Raw genomic sequence first — 19,589 nt, forward strand, 5'->3', positions numbered from 1 at the left:
GCTCCTGGCTGGTTGCCTGCAGAATTTAGATTTTGTTTTTAATCTGTCTCATGCCTCTGGTCACAACTTCTGATGTTTAACATGCCAGGAGATTTTAGGGTCTATGGTGCATGCGTGACCCTCTAACACTTGATGCTGATGAACTAATCTGTTATCTTCTCCATATAGATAAACTTTACAGAGCCTTTTGGCATCCTGATTACTTCCCCCATCCCAAAGGAGAATAACTGGCAGACTTGGCTTGTATTCTAACTTTTGAGCATGGATCCAAAATTAGGTGTTTTAAAATGCAGGTCCAGGCACTCCCCTTCAAACATTCACCCTTGTGTAAACAGCCTGGTATGGGCCTTCTCCACTTGCTGGAAACTGTGCCTCTGACTTGCCTGACAAAGACAACTTTACTCTACTCTGCATTGAGGTTCTGTCTTTTATGAGAGGAAGGATGGTCTGGTACAGAACACTAATGTGGAACTTGGGCGGCCTGGATTCAATTCCTTGCTCCTCCACAGACGACTTGAGCAAATTGCTTAGTCGCTGTGCCTCAGTTGTCTATTTGTAAAACCAGAATAATAGTATGTCCCTATTAGAGCTGGCCACACTTTTTCTTAACGAATAGCAAACTTGCCAAAAGCCACACTTTTCAGGGCATCACAACTAGTTGTAAATTCAAGGAATAGTTTCAGCCAAAAAATTGAGCGGGGTGCAGGGGAAAAACTTCAGACACATCAAAACAAAACGTATTGATGTTTTTGAAACCAAGTATTTTCAAATTAACACTCCATTTTGAAATGACATTAAAACACTTTAAACAATTTCTTTGCCTTTTGGTTTTGGCAAGGAAAAATTCTTCTTTTTAAAAGGAACTGTTTTTTTTGTTTTTAAACTTTTTTGGTTTGGCTGGAGAAAGTCGGTGATTAGCTCCATTCTGTTCCCTATCTAACTGGAATATTGTGTTTCTGCACGTGCTGATTGTGAGGCCCTTGACTACCATAATGAGGAACACAGCTTGCATATGGGGAAATTCTAACACTACTTTCGTTTGTCCCTGTAAACGCCCATTGTCAAAGAGAATCTAGTTTACCTTCATTTGAAGCTGGAAGACTTGTGCATTTTAATTTTTTAATTCCATATCAAGACTTTTTTTCTTGTGAAACCATTTAAAAGTTCCAGTATTGGCACAAATCATCCCCCCCTCTCCCTGTGCTACATCTTTCCCCCTCCCCTCAGCTTTGGCTTACTGTCTCTACAGTGGTCTGAAGATGTAAAATAATATAAATGCAAAAAACAGAAGTGCTCAGTATTAAGCATCTAATCACCACTGAGGTACCTACGTTGCTGACTTTTTGCTAGCGTTGAGCAGGCTCAACGCTACTTGAAATAAGTGGGAGCTACAGGCGTTGAGCACTTCTGAAAATCAGACCCACTTACTTATGCACCTACATTTGAAAATGGTGGCTTAAACATCCAGCTGTTTTTCCTCTCTTCAGAGCCCTGCTTGTCAGTCATTTTTTGCTAGAGATGCCTCTCCTGCTTCAACATCTGCATGTAATCTTGAATAAAAATTTAAAGATTATTAGCTTCAAAACCAGAATGTAATTCCTCTGTTGAATAGTAAACTAACAACCTGATAATCTGTAACTTTGTGTTTTAATTAGAGCTGTTAGATGCGTCACTTGGGTGAAAGCAAAACTACAAAAGAGAGTGGCAATATGTTCACATTTTCTGTACTGCCTCAAGAAAAGTGGGTAGGATGAGTCTCCTCTTCCCCCTTTCCCTGCTGCCGTATCATTCAACAAAAGCAAGCCCTCCCCTGTCAGTTTTCTGACTCCCCCAATAGTTTGTCTAATGAGATGGCCACATGCCTAATCTTCAATGTCACTTCTCCTGGGTCTCATTCTCCAACACTTCTTAATCTCCAGTGTGCACTTACTAGAGCTTGAATAGTGACTTCATTGAAGCAGTACCCTTCTTTCTTCTCTCCCCCCCTCCCCACTTCACTAAGTGACTGAGGAGATAAATAAGCCGTTGTTAATTCTAACGGGATAGACTGTAAAGGCAGCTGAATCTTTATAGCTGGCTGCCATTAAAGCATGCACAGAACCTATTATCAAGGGGCACAGAGTTGCAGTCAGCACTTGTCTGAAAATACATTTATCCTGTACTGCAGACGAGCTAGCATAGCTCTCTTCTATCAGCCTGACTCTTTACACCTAGGAGAGTTTGTCTTTGGGGTGCTAGAGGTTCATAGCACCTATTGATTGTGCTCCATTGTGAGTGCTCATCATTTACAACTAGAGCCCTTTTGTTTTTTTTTAGTGTAGATGCTAAATATGGATTTAGATGCTGAACTTTGGGCACCCAAGTTCAAAAATATTAGGGTTTTGTAAGACGCAATAGAAAGCGAATACCTGTAGAGATGTTTCTTTGAACATAGGGGTGTGTTTGAAGCACTTTTCCTTTCATAGGCCTGGTCCCGAGTAGTATCACCTTACAGGTATTCCTACATCGGTATGCTGTACTGGCAAAGCACTCCTAGTGTGGACCTGGCTTATGCTGGCAAACATTACACACACACACACACACACACACACACACACACACACACACACACACACACACACACACACACACACACACACACACACACACACACACACACACACCTGAGCAGAACAAGCTATGTTGGTTCAGCTTTGCCAGTATCACTAAATCTATACTGGGGACTTTTTCTGGTGGGTGCGATGCATAACCATTGAGAGTGTGTGGGGGGCACAATTTAAAGGTTTTGGGGGGTGAGGGGGACATGATTGCCACATGTCCCAGTTAGAAAGTCTCTGTTCTAGACCAGAGGAAACACATGGGGCAATGCCGGGGGATGGGGAGGCCTGGGGGGCAGGCCACCTAGCAGAAATTGGGGGTGGGGTGGGGTTACACATTGTCTCAGTTTGCTGGCCTAGCTATGTTGGTCAGGGATTGCATTTGTTCACATCGCTGACAGCTGGGCCTGCCGAACCCGTAGTATAGGCGTGGCCATAGTTTTAAAATTAAAAAAAAAAAAAAAACCTCTGCAACCCAAATGTTGCAGAATGGTGCTAATGTATGAGAACCAGCAAGTGAAACTGACTAAATTCCTTGCCCACATTGTTGACTTTGCCTCAGTTTTTGGATGCCCAACACCAGACACCTGATGCCTGACTTATTTATCTTTTCCCAAGGAGTACTGATCATCCACAGCTCTAATTTACTTGAAAATGTTTTTTTAAACCCTGTGTGCCTTCACTTTCCCACTTGTAAAATCAAGGTAATGGTATTGTCTACCTTTGTGTAAGCAAGATCAGTTTTGTAGTGTCTGTAAAGCTATTGAGTTCCTTGAAAGGAAAAAACTGAATTTTAAAGTATTTATTCATTATAATCTACCTGTGACTTGCAACATGGGTAAGGAAACTTGCTTTCCGAAGTTATAGGGTGACCATATGTCCTATTTTGGCTGGAACTGTCCTTTTTTTTTTTTAAAAAAAGCCCTGTCCTGGCTGTCCCTGTTATTTATTATTATGATGAAAGTGGGCATTTGTCCCTGATCAAGTTGGCATGAGCAAATGGGGAAAAATTCCCCTTTTTGTCCCCCCTTCCCCCTCCCCCCCAAAAAAAGAGGGTTATGCCAGCCTCATGCAGAGGGGGAGGCAGGGCTTGAGCAAGCAGCAACGCCAGCCCCAGTTTCATACAGGGGAGTGCTGGGCAAATGACTTGGGCCAGTCCCGTGGGGAGGCTCAGGCAAGCTGGTCAGGCCAGCCCCGCACAGTGTTCTTTTAGCAACTAAGTTTTGAACCCTGCACAGAAATGCCACCCAGAATTCTAGTGCTAATTCTGTGCTTTGCTAGTCTGGTGACAGTTAGCTACCTGACACCATGCATGTGATCCTCACACGCCCATGTTCTTCCTGCTTGAGTCCCAAACATTACCTCACTGATTGCTGGTTTGGTCACTTTCCTAACCCCTTCTCATCCTGCTAACCTGCTTTTCCTTTGCAAACTGGTGTCTTGCAGTCCTCCTCTTTGCTAGCTGCTCGTCAGAGCTCCTCTGATGTCCCAACTGCTGCGGATCTTGTCAGTGCAATAGAAAAGTTGGTCAAAAGTAAGCTGGTAAGTGTAGTGTCCTGGAAATTATGTACAGAATAGGCATAACTTGTCTCTGTAGCATGAGTTCAACTGTCTGCCTTATTTCCTTGCTCCTTTGCACCTGCTGAATTTTTATTAACCTTTAGGCTCTCCAGTTCAGTGTAGAAGTTCTAACAATTGTTACGCCACAACTAAAATTAAATGCAGTTGCAAGCTTCTGTGCAGATGTTGCAACAAAGTCCGTTAAATTTTCAAAGCATTGTATAGCCTTTGAACTGTATGATACCCATGAATTTCATATATTAGTGTCTAAGAGCCATTCATCAGAACAGACATAAACATTTGGATTATATTAAAGGCAAGGCCTTATTCATCATATGGTAATTTTTTTTACCATGGGAGTTTAGCTATGAAGCAGCTGTCAATTATTTCTTGACCTAAGTCTCTCTGAAAATTTTAATGAATCTGCATTCCTACTAAATAGCGAAATTGTTTAACTTCTTAATGTGTAATAGATGGTGCTTTAATTTCAATAAGGTTCATCAAAACTGTCACTTCCTCTTCTGCTATTTAAAAAAATCTCGTCAGTTTTGTTCTCATCTCTACCATGGTGGAAGCACCACAAATCCTCTGGTTTTAGTCTATTCTAGAATTTACTGTAATGCGTTTGCAATTTTCAATCTTCTTTCTACTGGGCAGTTGCTTATAGTGTGGAAGAGATGATTTTGGCTTCCTTTAATTGTTGCTTGAAACAATCCTCTATAGGGTAAAACATCCCTAGGCCTGTAAACTTGGGCAAATGCTACAGCTTAAACAAGTTTTGCTCAATGAAAAAGTCAGAGTTGAGGCAGACCTATGTGGAATCTGAAAGTTCATTTTCTTGCACTCATTTTAAGGGTGAGGAGAATAAGAAAACAAGCAGTGCTGGAATTCCTACAAATCTGTGGAACCAGCTTTATCTGGTAAAGTGATTCCACAGTAGAAGTAGTAATTTGGTGTCGGTGTTTTATCAGTCTGAGATTTCAGCACACAGAGGTAGTATCTGGTTGGGGAAAGTGTTGTCCTCAGGTTTGTATGCTCTTGGATGAGGGCTAAGTTGAGCATTTGAAGGAAACAGATATTTCAGAATGAAATAGGCTTGTTATGACTGGAGAAGCAGGACACTAGAAAAGAAGGGGAACTTCTAGAAATTTCACAGCTACCAAAAAGGTTTAAATTACAGTGAGACTGATAAATGTAAAAAGTGTGTATTAACTCTGTTAGAGGTTTTCATAGCAGGATATCTATTCTCCCTCCCCCTCCGCCCCCACTTATTGAACTCAGTAATATTTAATGGGTTTCAGACCAATGTTTCAGTTTTTGTATGTTCCTTTTCTGGAAGGTATCTTCATTTAATCTTCCATAGAACAACGTTATATATGCTTGTAGCCTAATTCTATCCGATTTTGGAGGGCAATGGGATTTTTCTCTTTGCAGATTGCTCTGAATAATTTGAGATGTTTGTTTTTTAGCATAACCAACATTTTCATCCTGTGCTTAATGGTGTATGCCTTCTGCTGTGCTGCAGTGAATCAGACTGTAGGTTTCAGGTTGTTTTTTCTGTATCCACTTGAAATATAACCAAACTGGTTTCAACTAAATATCTGAGGTGGGACAGTGGGGGACATAACTGAACATCAATATGTTTTTAGTTTCCCCTACTCACAATTGCCAAGGCGACTATTGCAACAGAAGGTAACTCTAGCGTTGTAGCTCAAGGATAACGTTTGTTCTATAATCCTTTGGTTTTTTAGACCCTAGAAGGAGGAACTTATCGAGGAAGCTTAAAAGATGGCACTGGGTGTTTAAATGAAGGGCTGACGCCTTCAACTCCCCCAAGAAACCTTGAAGAGGAACAAAAAGCCAAAGCAATGAGAGGCAGGATGTAAGTTATCTAGCTGCTTTTTATTTCTCAAATACACCCTGTAGAAGTGTGCACAGCTATAAATTAGGGAACACTGCTCTGGCAAAGGATACACAAGACTGGTAGTCTAAAGGCTGGATTTCTATTCTCTCCGCTTGTCTGGTTTTCTCAGGCTATTAAAAAAAATCAGAGATCGATGCCTTTTTCTGTACTGTGGGGAAGAGGGGAAAATGATGCATCTTTATCATGGGATAGCTAAACTTACCAGTAAGTACCATTATCAATCCTGCTGTAAAATCGTAGTAGAGACAAGGCTCTGTAGGTAAACTAGGCCAGGTGAAACCTGGGGCAGCGCAGTAAAATATTAACCTCCCTTCAGGTAAAAACTTCAGGGACCTTGTCTCAGCTAGGATTTTACAGCGAGATAACTATTGCACAGTACTTAATCTCATGAGAAGTGGAATCCCCTTTTTTTAGCATTGACATCAAAGCCTTATTCTGTAAAGCTGCTGTATACATGCTGACAGGGTGGTGGCTAGTTTAGATAGATCTTCATTTTTCTTTATACAGTACCAGAAATGTGCCTTGATTTACAGACAAAAGAGAACACTCCTGCCCTGACCGCGCTTATCTAAATTAAAGCATGCCTTACAGTATGTTTATCACGAGGCAAGGATGAGAGAGATAGTGAGGATTGGGGAAGGGAAGTAAAGGGTTATAACAATAAGATCATGTGGTTGCTTCGATTATGAAACCTTGCAGCATGAACACTATTAACATCTCTCTTTAGACTTTGAGGGGAAAAGCTAGGATGCATAGACCTCATGGAAGTGTTCAAGGGGTGAGTCAGTGGAGGAATAGCAGACTGGTTTGGGAAAGGTTCTAGGCATGGAAAGGAAACCAGGCAGGGGGAAGATGTAGCTGAGAGGCTAGCAAGAGCAAAATAGCATAAGGCTTTGAAAGATGGTATGAGTCCTTTGAATTTGATGCAGAAGCCAGAGAAGCAATTTGGTGAAGAGCTTGATGTATTCATCATAGCAGACAAAGTGTGACTTTTTTTCAGATGCATTTTTCAATGGACTAGAGAGGCAGGTTGGAGATCAGCACCCAGCTTTACCTGTAGAGAACTCCTCTGGTATATAAACTGTTATCTTTTTCTGAAGATTGCCCCAATATGGCACATACTTGGTTTCAGTATCTGTCTGATTAATGAATTACTAGTTTACCATTGTAAGTTTTAGTCTTCTCTTTTCACTATAGAGAAACTTACCACTTTGTACATATCTATACATGTGACTTTCTGAAATGCAGAAAGCTCTGGCAGCTGTACACTACATATATTTTGTGTCCATTTCAGTCCAAATAATTCCTATTATTCCAGGATGTTTAGAAACAGCTGCTAGTGGCTTTCAAGATCAGTCAGCTTTTTAGTTTCTGTGGTCTGTATGTGGTGCCATTTTGTTTCTTGTTTTTAATAACCTATTAAGGAGCTCAAATCCAAACTCAAATTATGACCCTTATTTCTTAGTAAACAAACAATATATTACCACCTATGGATAGGATTTTACAAGTAATCTTCTGTGTGGACACATGTATGTGTCCTTTTACCTTTAATCTCTGTGCTGTGAGCCCCTTGTGACGGGTTCCCTTGGGGCACCACCTAGAACTGGGGTATCCCTGGGCTCCCTTTTACATTGCACCACTTTGACAAGCTACAAAGCCTTCCAGCTTACAAATACATACAGGTAGGGACACACCCAGGTGCAGTTACAAGCAGACTTTGTCCAGCCCCTGCATGGGAAAGCTACTCCCAGCTCCTTAGGCACTCATCCCTGCTGGTATATAAACCCAAAATTATACTGTCTTGTGCTGTACAGCGTAAGCTCATAAGATTTGCCCCCTCTCTCAATGTGGAGGGGAATATGCAACACCCTTTTGCCCCTGAGTTCTGATAAAGCAAAAATAAGTTAATTTTAAATTTTTTATAGTTGTTAACAAGTGATGACAAATGTATAAAAGCAGATTACCTAGCAAATAAACAAAAAATGCAAACTAAACTTTGTATCCAATCTAAGTATATTAATAGCAGATTTTCACCCTAAGAGGAGACATAAGCAGGCTGCAAATTAAGGGGCAAGCTTCACTTGCTTTACAGTTTGAAATCCCCTGTGATCTAGACAGAAAGTATCTGGTCTAGTGGGTGTTACCCAGGTGTAACTACATTTGAAATACAGATATAGTCAATATTCATAACTTTGGGTACAAAAATGATACATGCATACAAATAGAATAATCATTCTGCAAATCATAACCTCTTCAATGACCTCTCACCTGACTTACCTTGCATAAAATACATTATCAATGTTCCCTTTAATTTTTTACATCCCTGTGCAGAATGAATTTTATGTGCACCAATATGGAGTGGTGTGTGGTAGGAGTGGGTTTGGGGGGTTTGGCGTGTGTGTGGTGGGGAGGAGGTGCTCAGGGCTAGAGCAGAAGGCTAGGATAGAGGGGGTCTGGGCTCTGGGGTGGGACTGGGGATGAGGGGATCAGGGCACAGGAGGGGGCTCAGGGCTGGGGCAGAGGATTGGGGTGTAGGAAGGGGGAGGGCTGGGGGTGCAGCTGGGGATGAGGGGTTTGGGGTACAGGCTGCCCCAGCTCTGTGATGGGGAGAGAGGACAGACACACAGAGCCCTCTCTCACTGCAGCAGCTATGGGGCTGGGGCTGGGGCCAGGGGAGATGTGCCTCTCCCTGCCAGCAGCAGCTCGGGAACCCCATCCCTCAGAATTCTCTATCCCTGGACCACTAAGGTACCAAATTCTGCTGGGCCAGAAAAGGCCATCCTTACATGGTGGTAACTGCTACTGGCGGGAAAACATGCCAGTTGCAGTTTGTATCCACACACTAGCAGCAGCTCCAAGGGAGCGGCAGCTCTCCCTGCTGGCAGCTGTGCACACCCCAATTTGTTCCTCTCCTTTCCAGGCCCCTGTGGCTGCATACCTGAACAACCTTTTATAGCCTGCTGTGCAGCCGTGCAGCTTCGAGGGAACTTAGCTTATAATGTCAACATCATATCACTGTGAAAAATATGGGCTGTGGTGTCATATCCCTATTCCAGCAGATATTGCTGAATTATTTCCACCGGATTAAAGGGATATTTTCTGATTGCTGTGATACATGAGAGTAAATTTGCAGGAGTTGTCAATATGTAGGAATACTTATGTTTGTTTTTAAAGTGAGGGAATGGTCCACATCCACTTGACATTTCCCCCGCACTCCTTCCAATACCATGTAGAAGAAAATACCTTCTATAACGGGAAAAATGCATGTAATATGCCTGTATTCCCCACGATTACATCATTGTAAATGACTTCATTTTTGCTAACCTACAGTAAACACAGGTAAAGGAACTTGTTCTCTGGCAGCGTCCCTCTTCTTCTTTTTTTTTTTTTAAATGTATAATTTGGAAGTAGTAATTACATGTCATACATGGTAAAACAATGGATATAAGTATCGAGTGACATTTGAACACAAATGTCTGTTTCAAATGATGGGGGCGGGGGAAAAGCCATGTGGTCTTCTATAGCTGTGAGTGAATGTATTTTAAGCAGTGTAGATGCTGAACTAAGCTCCTGAAGCAAGAGTAAATGTACCATTTTGCTTTGTATCTCTGCGTTGGCAAAACTGATCCTGCACCTTTGTTCATCAGAGGTTGTTACAATTTATCCTGAAGGATGCTTAAATTCTAGCCCTCAGACCTATGAACACTGGAGCATGGCCACCATTGGTGTTCTGTGATTTTGATCTCATGGACACTTAATGCCAGATTCTCCCTCATATTAACCTAAGTGTAGATGGAGAGGAGAAATGTTCTTGAGAACAGGGAGCAATTCTTCCCTCAACACCCAACATTCCTGGATAGCAACAGGACAGGAGTCCTACCTAGTGGTAAGTGCAGGGTTCCCCTCTCAGCTAGTAAATCTGTTGGTATATCCATGCCGAAGGAGGTGTAGCATATTCCTTACAGGGACATGTAGGTCAGCCAGGGGAACAGAAGCATAGGGCATATGCTTGCCCAGGGACACATGCTGCTGCTTTGTAAAGGAGCAGCAGTTTGCCCAGCATGTATTTTACACAAGTATGGAACTTGACAGAGTGGCTCTTGGAACTCATGAGCAGCTGGCCTTTCCACTGCCGCTCCATGGCTCCTACCCAAAGGGGCTGGATTTTGCTGTTAAATAAACAAGAAGCTGCATGACCTCTTCTACAGAAAGTTTCCTCTCTGCTTTGCCTAAACAAGATGAATGAGTGCGACCAACACTGCCGTCACACTATATGACAATCTCCATATGTCTCACAGGTGTTCTGTACCTCACACATCACTATGGAATTGTCTTTAATGTTTCGTCTTAGTTCATGATGTTTTTGTAGGCAGGGAAGTTTTTCCACATGAAATGGCACCTGGTGGCGTCATTGCTGTTTCATCTCATAGTTTGTCTGTAGAGTTTAATCGTACAGAATACCAACGTTTTCTGTTCTGAGACATGAGCTCAGAATGCCTTCACCCACCGGTTAAGTCTGTCTCACAGTATCACTTCGGTTAGCACTTAATCTTATCAAATAATTTTAGGTTTTTTACCAGTCACCAAACATGTCTTGTCTTATCTTCAGAATTCTCACTAGCCCATGTGATCTTTTTCCTCTTCAGAATGCCTATCTTTTCTGTTTCAGTCTTTACAAGGGCTTCCGTATAGCACAGTATTGTCTACAGAGCTGTCATTTCAAGTGGGTCACTGTTGATTGAGGTATACATGTGACACTAGGCATGAAAGCATTCCCCTATCTTGTTAGTCTCATCATTGCATTATTGAATTTGAACTTGGATGGAATTTAGTTCATAGCGCTAAATTGTTTCTGTGTAATTGAGAGGGACACTATCTGTAGAAAGACAGGTAGAACTCTCTTGAAATTGTCATGTAGAGAACAGTACGTGACTAATCAGTTTGACTGAGATGAGTTTGTGTGCAATGAAGCTTCCTCTACCCAGGATTACTGGCTTTGAAATAAGCATAAAGCCTTTGACTGCCACACCTGCATTATTTACTATAAGATCAGTCCTTTGGAAAGGAAATGGGATTCATTCTCCTAGCATTGAATCTCAAGAAGTGAAATTTAAAGCCAGTTCCTTTAAGATAGAATAAATGAACTTTACTCATGGGAGGGCTTGCTAGGGGAACAAAATACTCATCTTCCACAAGGCTATAAAGTACTTGAACAGAGATTCTATGGTTACTGCTGTATCTCTTCTATGCACCCTCTCATGTGTGGAGTTGGGGGTCCTTTGGACAAGGGTCTAGTTCTTTTTGTGGTGCACATACCTTCTTCTTAGATATGAATGCAACTAGCACACTGGAGCTGGAATGGTTTGTTTTTGTTGTGCAGCCATACCCATTGGGTTGATGTCTCCTCATTGCCCTTCCTGAGACTATATAAGGGCAGCACCACTCAGTCCCCTTCAGTTCCTTCTCACTGCCCCTGGCCTGAGCTGGTGCTACCTGTGAAGTTTGCCTCACTTTTTTTCTGCAGTTAGCTCTCTACCTTCCTTGTTAATAGTTAGCAGTTGGTACCCAGTAGATAAGTGTTTCTTCATTTTAATTAAAATTTAGTTCAGTACTAGGCATTGGTGACATGCAGAGCTTTCTGGGCTTTAAGTACTGCCCATCCTCCACTCCAGTACAGGGCATGTTAGCAGTACCAATGCTGGTCTCAGCTAAGAAATTGAATGGCACCTTGGACCTGGTACTATCTTGGCTCTGGCGAACACTATGCAGACTTCAGCTCAGTCCTCCGTTCTGCTGCCTGTTTAGGATCCTACAGCCTCTTTACTGGAACATGTATCAGCATGGGCACCAACTACAGATTATTCCTTGGCGCGGACTTTGAGATCTTTGGTGTACGATGACAACCATCATCTCAGCATGTTTACAGTGCCAAAGACAAGGCCTGCTCCAGTACCTACCTTGGTGCCCGCGTTGGGCTATGGAAGTTGGTTGCCCAGTAGCCCAATCAGGTTTGGCACTTTCAATTTCTATGGACTATTCACGTGACTTACGATCTGGTTTGGAGTCATCCAGCACGTTGACTAACTGTAATTAGGAGGGGACGGTGAAGTCCTCTGGGCCAACTCTATAAGGAGAACATTGGTAGTAAGAGCATCTGAAAAAGCACAGACAGATTGTCATGGCCTAGCACCTACTGGTCCCCATGTCTTCTGCTCTTCTGTAATGGCTGAATCCATGGAGTGTTTATTTCCCCCAGGCAGGACTCACTGAACCTGTCAAGGGGAAGGTCACTAGGCCATCCAGCAAGGCAGCTTTCAGAGCTGTCTAGGTTGAAAGCACATGCAGATATTGTTCCCCTTGAGCAGCCAGTGCTATGAGGGCACCCATTGTAGGAGGAGCAAATTCCTTTTTCCCCCACTCATCCCCCTAGGAGGATCACTTTGCTCCAGTTCACCTGTCCCTCTCCTCATAGGTGCCAACTTCCTCTGTTCCTTGGGGGTGCTCGATCCCCGCTCCGCCTCAGGCCCTGTTCCTACTCCACCCCATCCGCCAAGCCCCACCTCACTCCATTTCTTCCTCTCCCCGCTCCTCCCCCTCGCCCTCAGTACCTCCTGCATGCCACTGGACAGTTAATCCACAGTGTGTGGGAGGCATGGGGAGGGAGGGGCAGGAGCTTATCGGCAGCACCGCTAGGGATGGAAGGCACTGATCCATGCGGCTGCCAGTAAGTGAGCACCCGCTACCTTTTTTCTGTGGATGCTTCAGCCCTGAAGCACCCCTGGAGTCTGCACCTATGCCTTTCCTCACCTGAAAACCTGATGATGCCGTACTCCTCTTCTCTGGTCCCTGAGGACTTTAAGCTCTCAAGACCTGCTGAGGAGAATGGAAGCAGTTTTAAGCATAGAAGTTGAGCTTGTACAAGAGAAACACTCAAAGCTGGTATTCATTCTCCAGTTGTCTGCCCCTGGAAGGGGTAGCCCTCTCGATTTAATGACACTCTTCTAGATCTAGCAAAGACTTTATGGCACATGCCAGCTTTTTTAGCTCCCACAGCTGAGCTCACAGACAAACATTATCATATCCTGTTGCAAGACTTTGCATGCTTTTTCTTCTCTTCCTGCTCCAAATTCCTTGGTGGCTACAGCTGCCAATGAGAGATCGTGTCCAGGAAGACTTAAATCAACCCCCAGTGAAAAAGGGCCAAATTGTTCGGGAGAAAAATGTATTCCACATCCTCTCTCCAGATGCACATAGCAAACCAGCAGATACCGTTACCATCCCTGTTTACAAAGTTGTATTTGGCTATGTCTAGGTTTACTGACAAACTTCTGGAGGAATCACAGAAGGAGTTCAGAGCTTTCCTTGAAGGCTGCATCATAGGCAAAACATCCCCCCGCCCCCAGTCTGTATTTGATACACTGGACACTTTTTAGGATAATGGCCTCTGCAATAGCAGTGAGGAAAACCTTATGGTTGCAGAACTCAGACATAACCCCAGACACTCAGCAAACTATAGAGAATCTCCCGTTTTGATGGATTTTTTGTTTTCAGAGAAGACCAATGAGACTTTACATTCATTTAAGGGCTCTCTGGGTACCCGTTTTGGCTCCTTAGGGGTCTATGCTCGAGCACCCAAGTGGTATGAATACAGACCACATCAACAGGAGTATCAACACGAGTGTTATAGGCAGTTTATGTACCCATCAAGTTAGAACGAGTTTTCAAGACAGAAGTGCACATCACAGAAGAAGACCCTCAAGCTCCACAACACAGCATACTCCTCTTCAGTCATTCTTGGGGGTAGCAGCCTATTTGACCTCTTCCTTGAGGACAGCAATACTGTAATCAGCAATCTTCCTATGATTTCCCCTCCCTCCATGTGTGGATGGATTGTCCCACTTCCTCAATGCTTGGGAAGCTATAACAATGGACGACTGGTGAGACGGAAATATTCTATCCAGTTCCTCTCCAATCACCCTTCTTACCCTGTCCCTTTTCAGGGACCAAACTCATGAGTCAGTGCTCTGTCAAGAAGTTCAGATTCTGCTCTCTCTATGGGCTATAGAAGAAGTTCCCACATCCACATCAGGGAAAGGGGTTTTACTCATGATATTTTCTGATCCCTGAAGTCCAAGGTGGATCTCCGCTCCATACTGGATCCTTGAAATTTCCACAAGTTAATCAAGCACATAAGATTTTGCATGGTCTCTCTAGTGTCAATCATTCACTGCCATCTAGGACAGACTGGTTTGCTGCCCTTGATCTCCAGGATGCCTACTGCCTGTGACTTGGTAGAATTGTCACATGGAGGTTCCAGAGATTCGCAGTAGCAAGTCAACACTATTGATACACAATACTTCCCTTTGGCCTGTCATTCTTGTATGTATTCACCATGTTCCTGGTGGTGGTGATCTCTTTGAGGAAGAAGGGAATTCCCCTCTTCCCATATTTGGACAATTAGATGGTGCAGGGCAAATCCAAACAGCATGTTCAGTTCATCGTCCATTTCTTGATTTGTCTGAGCCTCATGCTGCATAAAGGCAAATCCAGATTAGGGCCATATTTTCTATGTGGGGACTATTTGATTCTACAAGCTCGATGACATTCCTCCCTCACTATAGGTTTCAGGCCATTCACCGCCTGTCCCTTGGATCACATCCCACCACATGGTCTGGGCATGTCTGAGACCACTGAGCCTTATGTGATCCGACATATGCCGGCTGCATGTGTGCTCCCTTCAAACTTGGCTAAAGCTAGTCTATCAACTGAAAAGACACCCTTAGACAAGTTGATCCGGGTACCTCTGGTGCTCCTGTGTTCCCTGGAGTGGTGGATGAATCAAGTGTGTGGGGAGGGAGTGCGGTGGGGGGAGGTACGCTTTTTCTCTCCTTCCGCTTCCATTCAAGACAGTCATTTGTCTCTTTCTGATAGGTTGAGGTGCGTATCTTGAGTGGCTGCAAATCCATGCTTTATGGATGGAGCATGAAGTGACTCTTCATATTGCGGTTCTCAGACTGGGAAATTTCACAGGGCTTGCCACACGTTTCTCCCTTGCATCAAGGGCTTGTCATTCTGGATACTGCATGACGATACAACTGCAATGTACTACGTAAACTGACAGGGAGCGGCACAATCTGATCAGCTTTGTCAGGAAGCTTTGGTTCTTTTTGCATCAGGAAAGGTGTTCCTCTCATTGCCACTGACTGACTTGGTTCCCAGATTTGGCTGCTTATCCCCTCAGCAGGAGATTCTGCCCGGATCGCAGGAGATTCCCTCGAACAATGTTTTCAAGGCCCTTTTCCAAATGTGGGTGTTCCAACAGTCCTCTTGTTCGCAATAAAGGACAACTAAAAATGGTGTCAATTTTGTTCTCAAGTGGATTTCCATTCAATCTCCCTATTCAGTACCTTTCTTCTTAGATAGGGGACTGGATTTCATGTATGCATTCCTCCCTATCCTACTCCTCCCCCAGAATATACTCAAATAGAAAAAGGGTCATGACCAACCTGGCATGATAGGAATCATCTTGGCAACACTGTGTAGTTCTCTAATCTTCACAGCCTCTCAACTCTGCCCCTATTCATGGATCTGCCATCCCAGCAACATGGACAGATTTTGCACCCAGATCCCAGCAAACTGCACTTCACAACATGGATGTTAGGTTTTTTTTTTTTTTCTGCTTGACCTAATCACTTAAGTGGCAGTTCAAGAAATATTGCTTAATAGGAAACAATCCACAAGACCCACCAATGTGGCGAAATGGAAGCATTTTTTCTGTATAGTCCAATCTCCATGGAATACAACCACAGAGGCTAAGATTCAGGACATTGTAGAGTACCTGTTGCACCTTAAATCCTCAGGTCTTACGCTAAGCAACCTGAGGTTTCACTTAGCAGTGATATCAGCTATCCATCCCCCTAGCCAGGTGACATCTCCTCCTCTCCAACTTTGGCTCTCAGCCCCATGATTTCTAGATTTTTTTTTTTTTTTTTAAGGGGTTGTTTGGCTTTCCTCCTGTTAAAGATACAGTACCTCTTTGGGACCTCCAACATTGTGTTGGCTGTTTTGATGTGTTCTCCATTTCAGCTTTGGCAACCTGTTCTAGTCCCCATCTGTCAGACATCCTTCCCAATGGCTATTATATTGCCCAGAAGAGTGGCAGGGCCTCCTTATGTGCTGCTTCTCTGCGCCCTCCCCCCTCCCCCCCAGGATAAAGTAGCTTTAAGGCCACATCTAAAACATTTTATATGTAGTATTGACATTTCATTTAAACAAGACAATATACTTCCCAATTTTTTCCTGAAGCTGCATTCAATGAATGTCTGCATACTCTAGATGTAAGGTGAATATTGGTGTTCTATCTAGACGGGACCAAACACTTCAAGCTATTGCCTTGTCCTTTTTATTTCTTATGCTGACAGGATGAGAGGTCAAGCTGTTGCAGTGCATGTAATCTCCAGGTGGATTATTACTTCCTATATTATGACTGTCGGCCCACTCTACAGAGCTCAAGCTACTTCAGCGACTTTTCTAAAGGATGTCCCTATACTGGACATTTGTAGGACTGCTGCATGGTCCTTTGCGCACACCTTCACTCAGTCAGTACTATGTAGTTACAACTGCTTCAGGATCGGTGCTAACTTGAGGAAAGCTATATTGGTTTCTCTATCTAAATAGACTCAGAGCCCCCTCCTGTGGGTACTGTTTTAGATACCTACGTAGAATACATGTGTGCAACCTCTTCTTGAACAACAGTTTAGAATTAATAACTGCTTTTGTTTGGTGTTTTGTGTTTTGTTATATTTTTGTTCTGTATAATCAGACCAACTGACTGTCTCTACCCAAGGATTAAAAAAAAAACCCCTGGTGAGAAGGATTTCCATTACCTGTGGAACAGATGAAGAATGTTCTGAACTGACAGGGTTAAGTTTTCATCAGACAGTAGCTATTGAGCCATGAAGTCATAGGTGCTGGAACTAGGAGTGCTGGGGGTATAGCAGCACCCCTTGGTTTAAAGTAGCTTCCATTATGTACAGGTTTACAGTTTGGTTCAATGGCTTTCAGCACCCCCGCTATAAAAATTGTTTTAGAACCTATGCATGAAACTGAGTTGAGGGAGAACTAGGTCATGTGAACTGGAATAAGGATGTAGTCTTTGGTTAGAAACTGTGTGTGGGGGGGGAGAGAGAGAGAGATGGAGAGGCAGTAACTTGTATTGAGAAATGATGCAGCTGTTTTTTATCTAGGTTTGTCTTAAATGAGCTGGTGCAGACTGAGAAAGACTACGTCAAAGACTTGGGAATCGTGGTAGAGGTGAGTTTAAAAAGTCAATTTAATACCTTTAAACTCTGGTTGTAATTGCTCAGATCAGCAAAAGGATGTCTTCCTAACTGGAAACTGTGCTAAAAAGTGCCTAAAGTAAATGTTTCTAAATACTAAATTTAAAACCTACAATGAAGTGTGCAAAGGCTTATCTTGGCTGACTTGTTTCTCTTGGGTTGTGATACATGAGATCCTTTCAGCTGTAGTATAGTCTTCCAGGTGATGAAGAATAGATTTTTCTTCTTGCACTTCTTGTATTCTCCTGTTGCTATTAGACAGAGATCCTACCTGAAACTGGAACTGATCAATAATGGCACTCTCTTTATTTAGAGAAGGGCCCAAACCAAAGTTCCAAATTTGAACACCTCTAAAAATTGGTATCTTGATCCAAACTTCATCTCAGGCCCATATGTAGCAGCTGAGTTATTTGTTTGTAACACTCTTTGGGATGAAAGGAACTATATCAAAGTTTCAAAAGTGTCCATTAATTTTGGATGCTTCAATTTTTGAGTGCCCCATTGATACGTAGAGGTTTTCAGCACATACAACACCAGTTGCTCCAAGGTGAGGACCAAAAAACAAAGGCACTGAAAACTTGTGACCTCTAGGAAAATCTTTTGCTTTTTGCAAACTTATTAGCTCAGTGAGTGCTGCCAACCAATTTAGTGGTGGCTTTCAAAGGCTTCCAAGCTTTTAGAACTCATGTGTTCTCCTACTCAGATAATGAAGTGTGAGGTAAACGTAAACCGACATTTGTAATGCTACAAAGACTCAAATAGGATTTCTCATGCCTTCTGAGCATTCCATTTCTGACTCTCCCTAAATTTACTACATGATTTTGTGCACCCAAGAAGTACTTTTTTTTTTCTTTTCTTTTTTTTTTGATAAATGAATCTTATCTGTGCCGAGTTTGGCTTCTTGCACTTATCAGGGAATCCAAGAATTTTGGACAAACCCCTTATGTAACTTTTAATTGTACTTGTCCCTTTAGTGACATTACAATAGATTTGTACAACCTTTATGAGAAATTACAGAATAAATCCCTTTATAGCTTTTTCTTTTACGGCAAGTGTGTAATTTTAAAATATAAGATGGGTGTCTGGTTTTAAACTGCATAACATGTGTTTTAAGTACCTGGTTTTCTTCTAAAGAAAGAGATTCTACCAGTTATGGCATGTAACTTGTGCTTGTCCTGAAAAACGAAATTATTATTATTATTCAGCTGGGCCATTAGTTAATCACTGATCTTTCATACTACAGGGCTTCATGAAGAGAATAGAAGAAAAAGGGGTTACTGAAGATATGAAAGGGAAAGACAAGATTGTATTTGGCAATATCCACCAGATTTATGACTGGCACAAGGAGTAAGTTGGATTTTTAGATATCTTTGACAACTGTACTTCTCCAAAGGGGAGAGAATTGGAAATCAGGGTGCCTGGGTTCTATACCTGTCTCTACTACCAAATTTACTTTGAATGGACTTTGTGCAAGTCATTAAGGCCCAAACTTGCAAGCTTTGGGTCCCAAATAAAAATGGTATGATTTTCAGAGGTGCTGCGAAGTACCCTCCACTCCCCTGGACTTCAGCGGGTACTAGCACTTCAGAAAACAACGGCAGCTTTTTATTTAGGTTGTAAAATGTGGTTTTAATCCTGATGCTGGAGATTCCTGACGTTGACACTGTGGTGTCATTGGATGGTAGGCGTATAAAATAAAAATGGGCTCAAGGTAACTTTCACTCAAAGAATCTGACTGGGCTTCATTTAAGAATGTTTGATACTGGGACTTGTGGATGCTCAATACCTCCAAAAATCAGCCCATGCAATGTGTCCCACTAAAACAAGATTCAGACTGGAATTCAGAAACAGGCTAACCTGGATATGGATGTGGAAGGAATGGTGCACGTATGTGAAAAGAGAAAACAGTACATGGAAAAGCTGCATCAGTCAATGTTTCCTAATCTGACGTAGGAGTTGGGTCAAACACAAGAAAGCTTTGGAATTCCTCAGGGTGGGGATGTGTTGCTGGACACTAGCTCCCAGAAATCTGCCCAAGATAAATGCTTATTTCAAGTCCCAGAAGTAGGTTATTTACAATGTAACACTGTGAGCAGCATCTTGCTTTTAACCTTGAGCAGCAACTATTGCTGGTTTTTAACCATACGAGAACAATAGTCCCATTGACTC

At 42.7% G+C, this 19,589-nt stretch overlaps 1 protein-coding gene across 1 annotated transcript in view; it reads left to right on the top strand.

Annotated features, from left to right (window-relative positions):
- LOC144272063 (kalirin-like) overlaps nucleotides 1-19,589 on the top strand; it is a 116,968-nt gene that overhangs the window by 32,884 nt on the left and 64,495 nt on the right. The window contains exons 4-6 of the mRNA XM_077829859.1: nucleotides 5,909-6,039; nucleotides 17,328-17,394; nucleotides 18,664-18,767. Of these exons, the coding sequence (XP_077685985.1) occupies nucleotides 5,909-6,039; nucleotides 17,328-17,394; nucleotides 18,664-18,767 (302 nt within the window). The remainder of the gene's footprint in view (nucleotides 1-5,908; nucleotides 6,040-17,327; nucleotides 17,395-18,663; nucleotides 18,768-19,589) is intronic.

This window comes from Eretmochelys imbricata, chromosome 11, assembly GCF_965152235.1.
Source record: "Eretmochelys imbricata isolate rEreImb1 chromosome 11, rEreImb1.hap1, whole genome shotgun sequence".
In the NCBI taxonomy this organism is placed as follows: domain Eukaryota; kingdom Metazoa; phylum Chordata; order Testudines; family Cheloniidae; genus Eretmochelys; species Eretmochelys imbricata.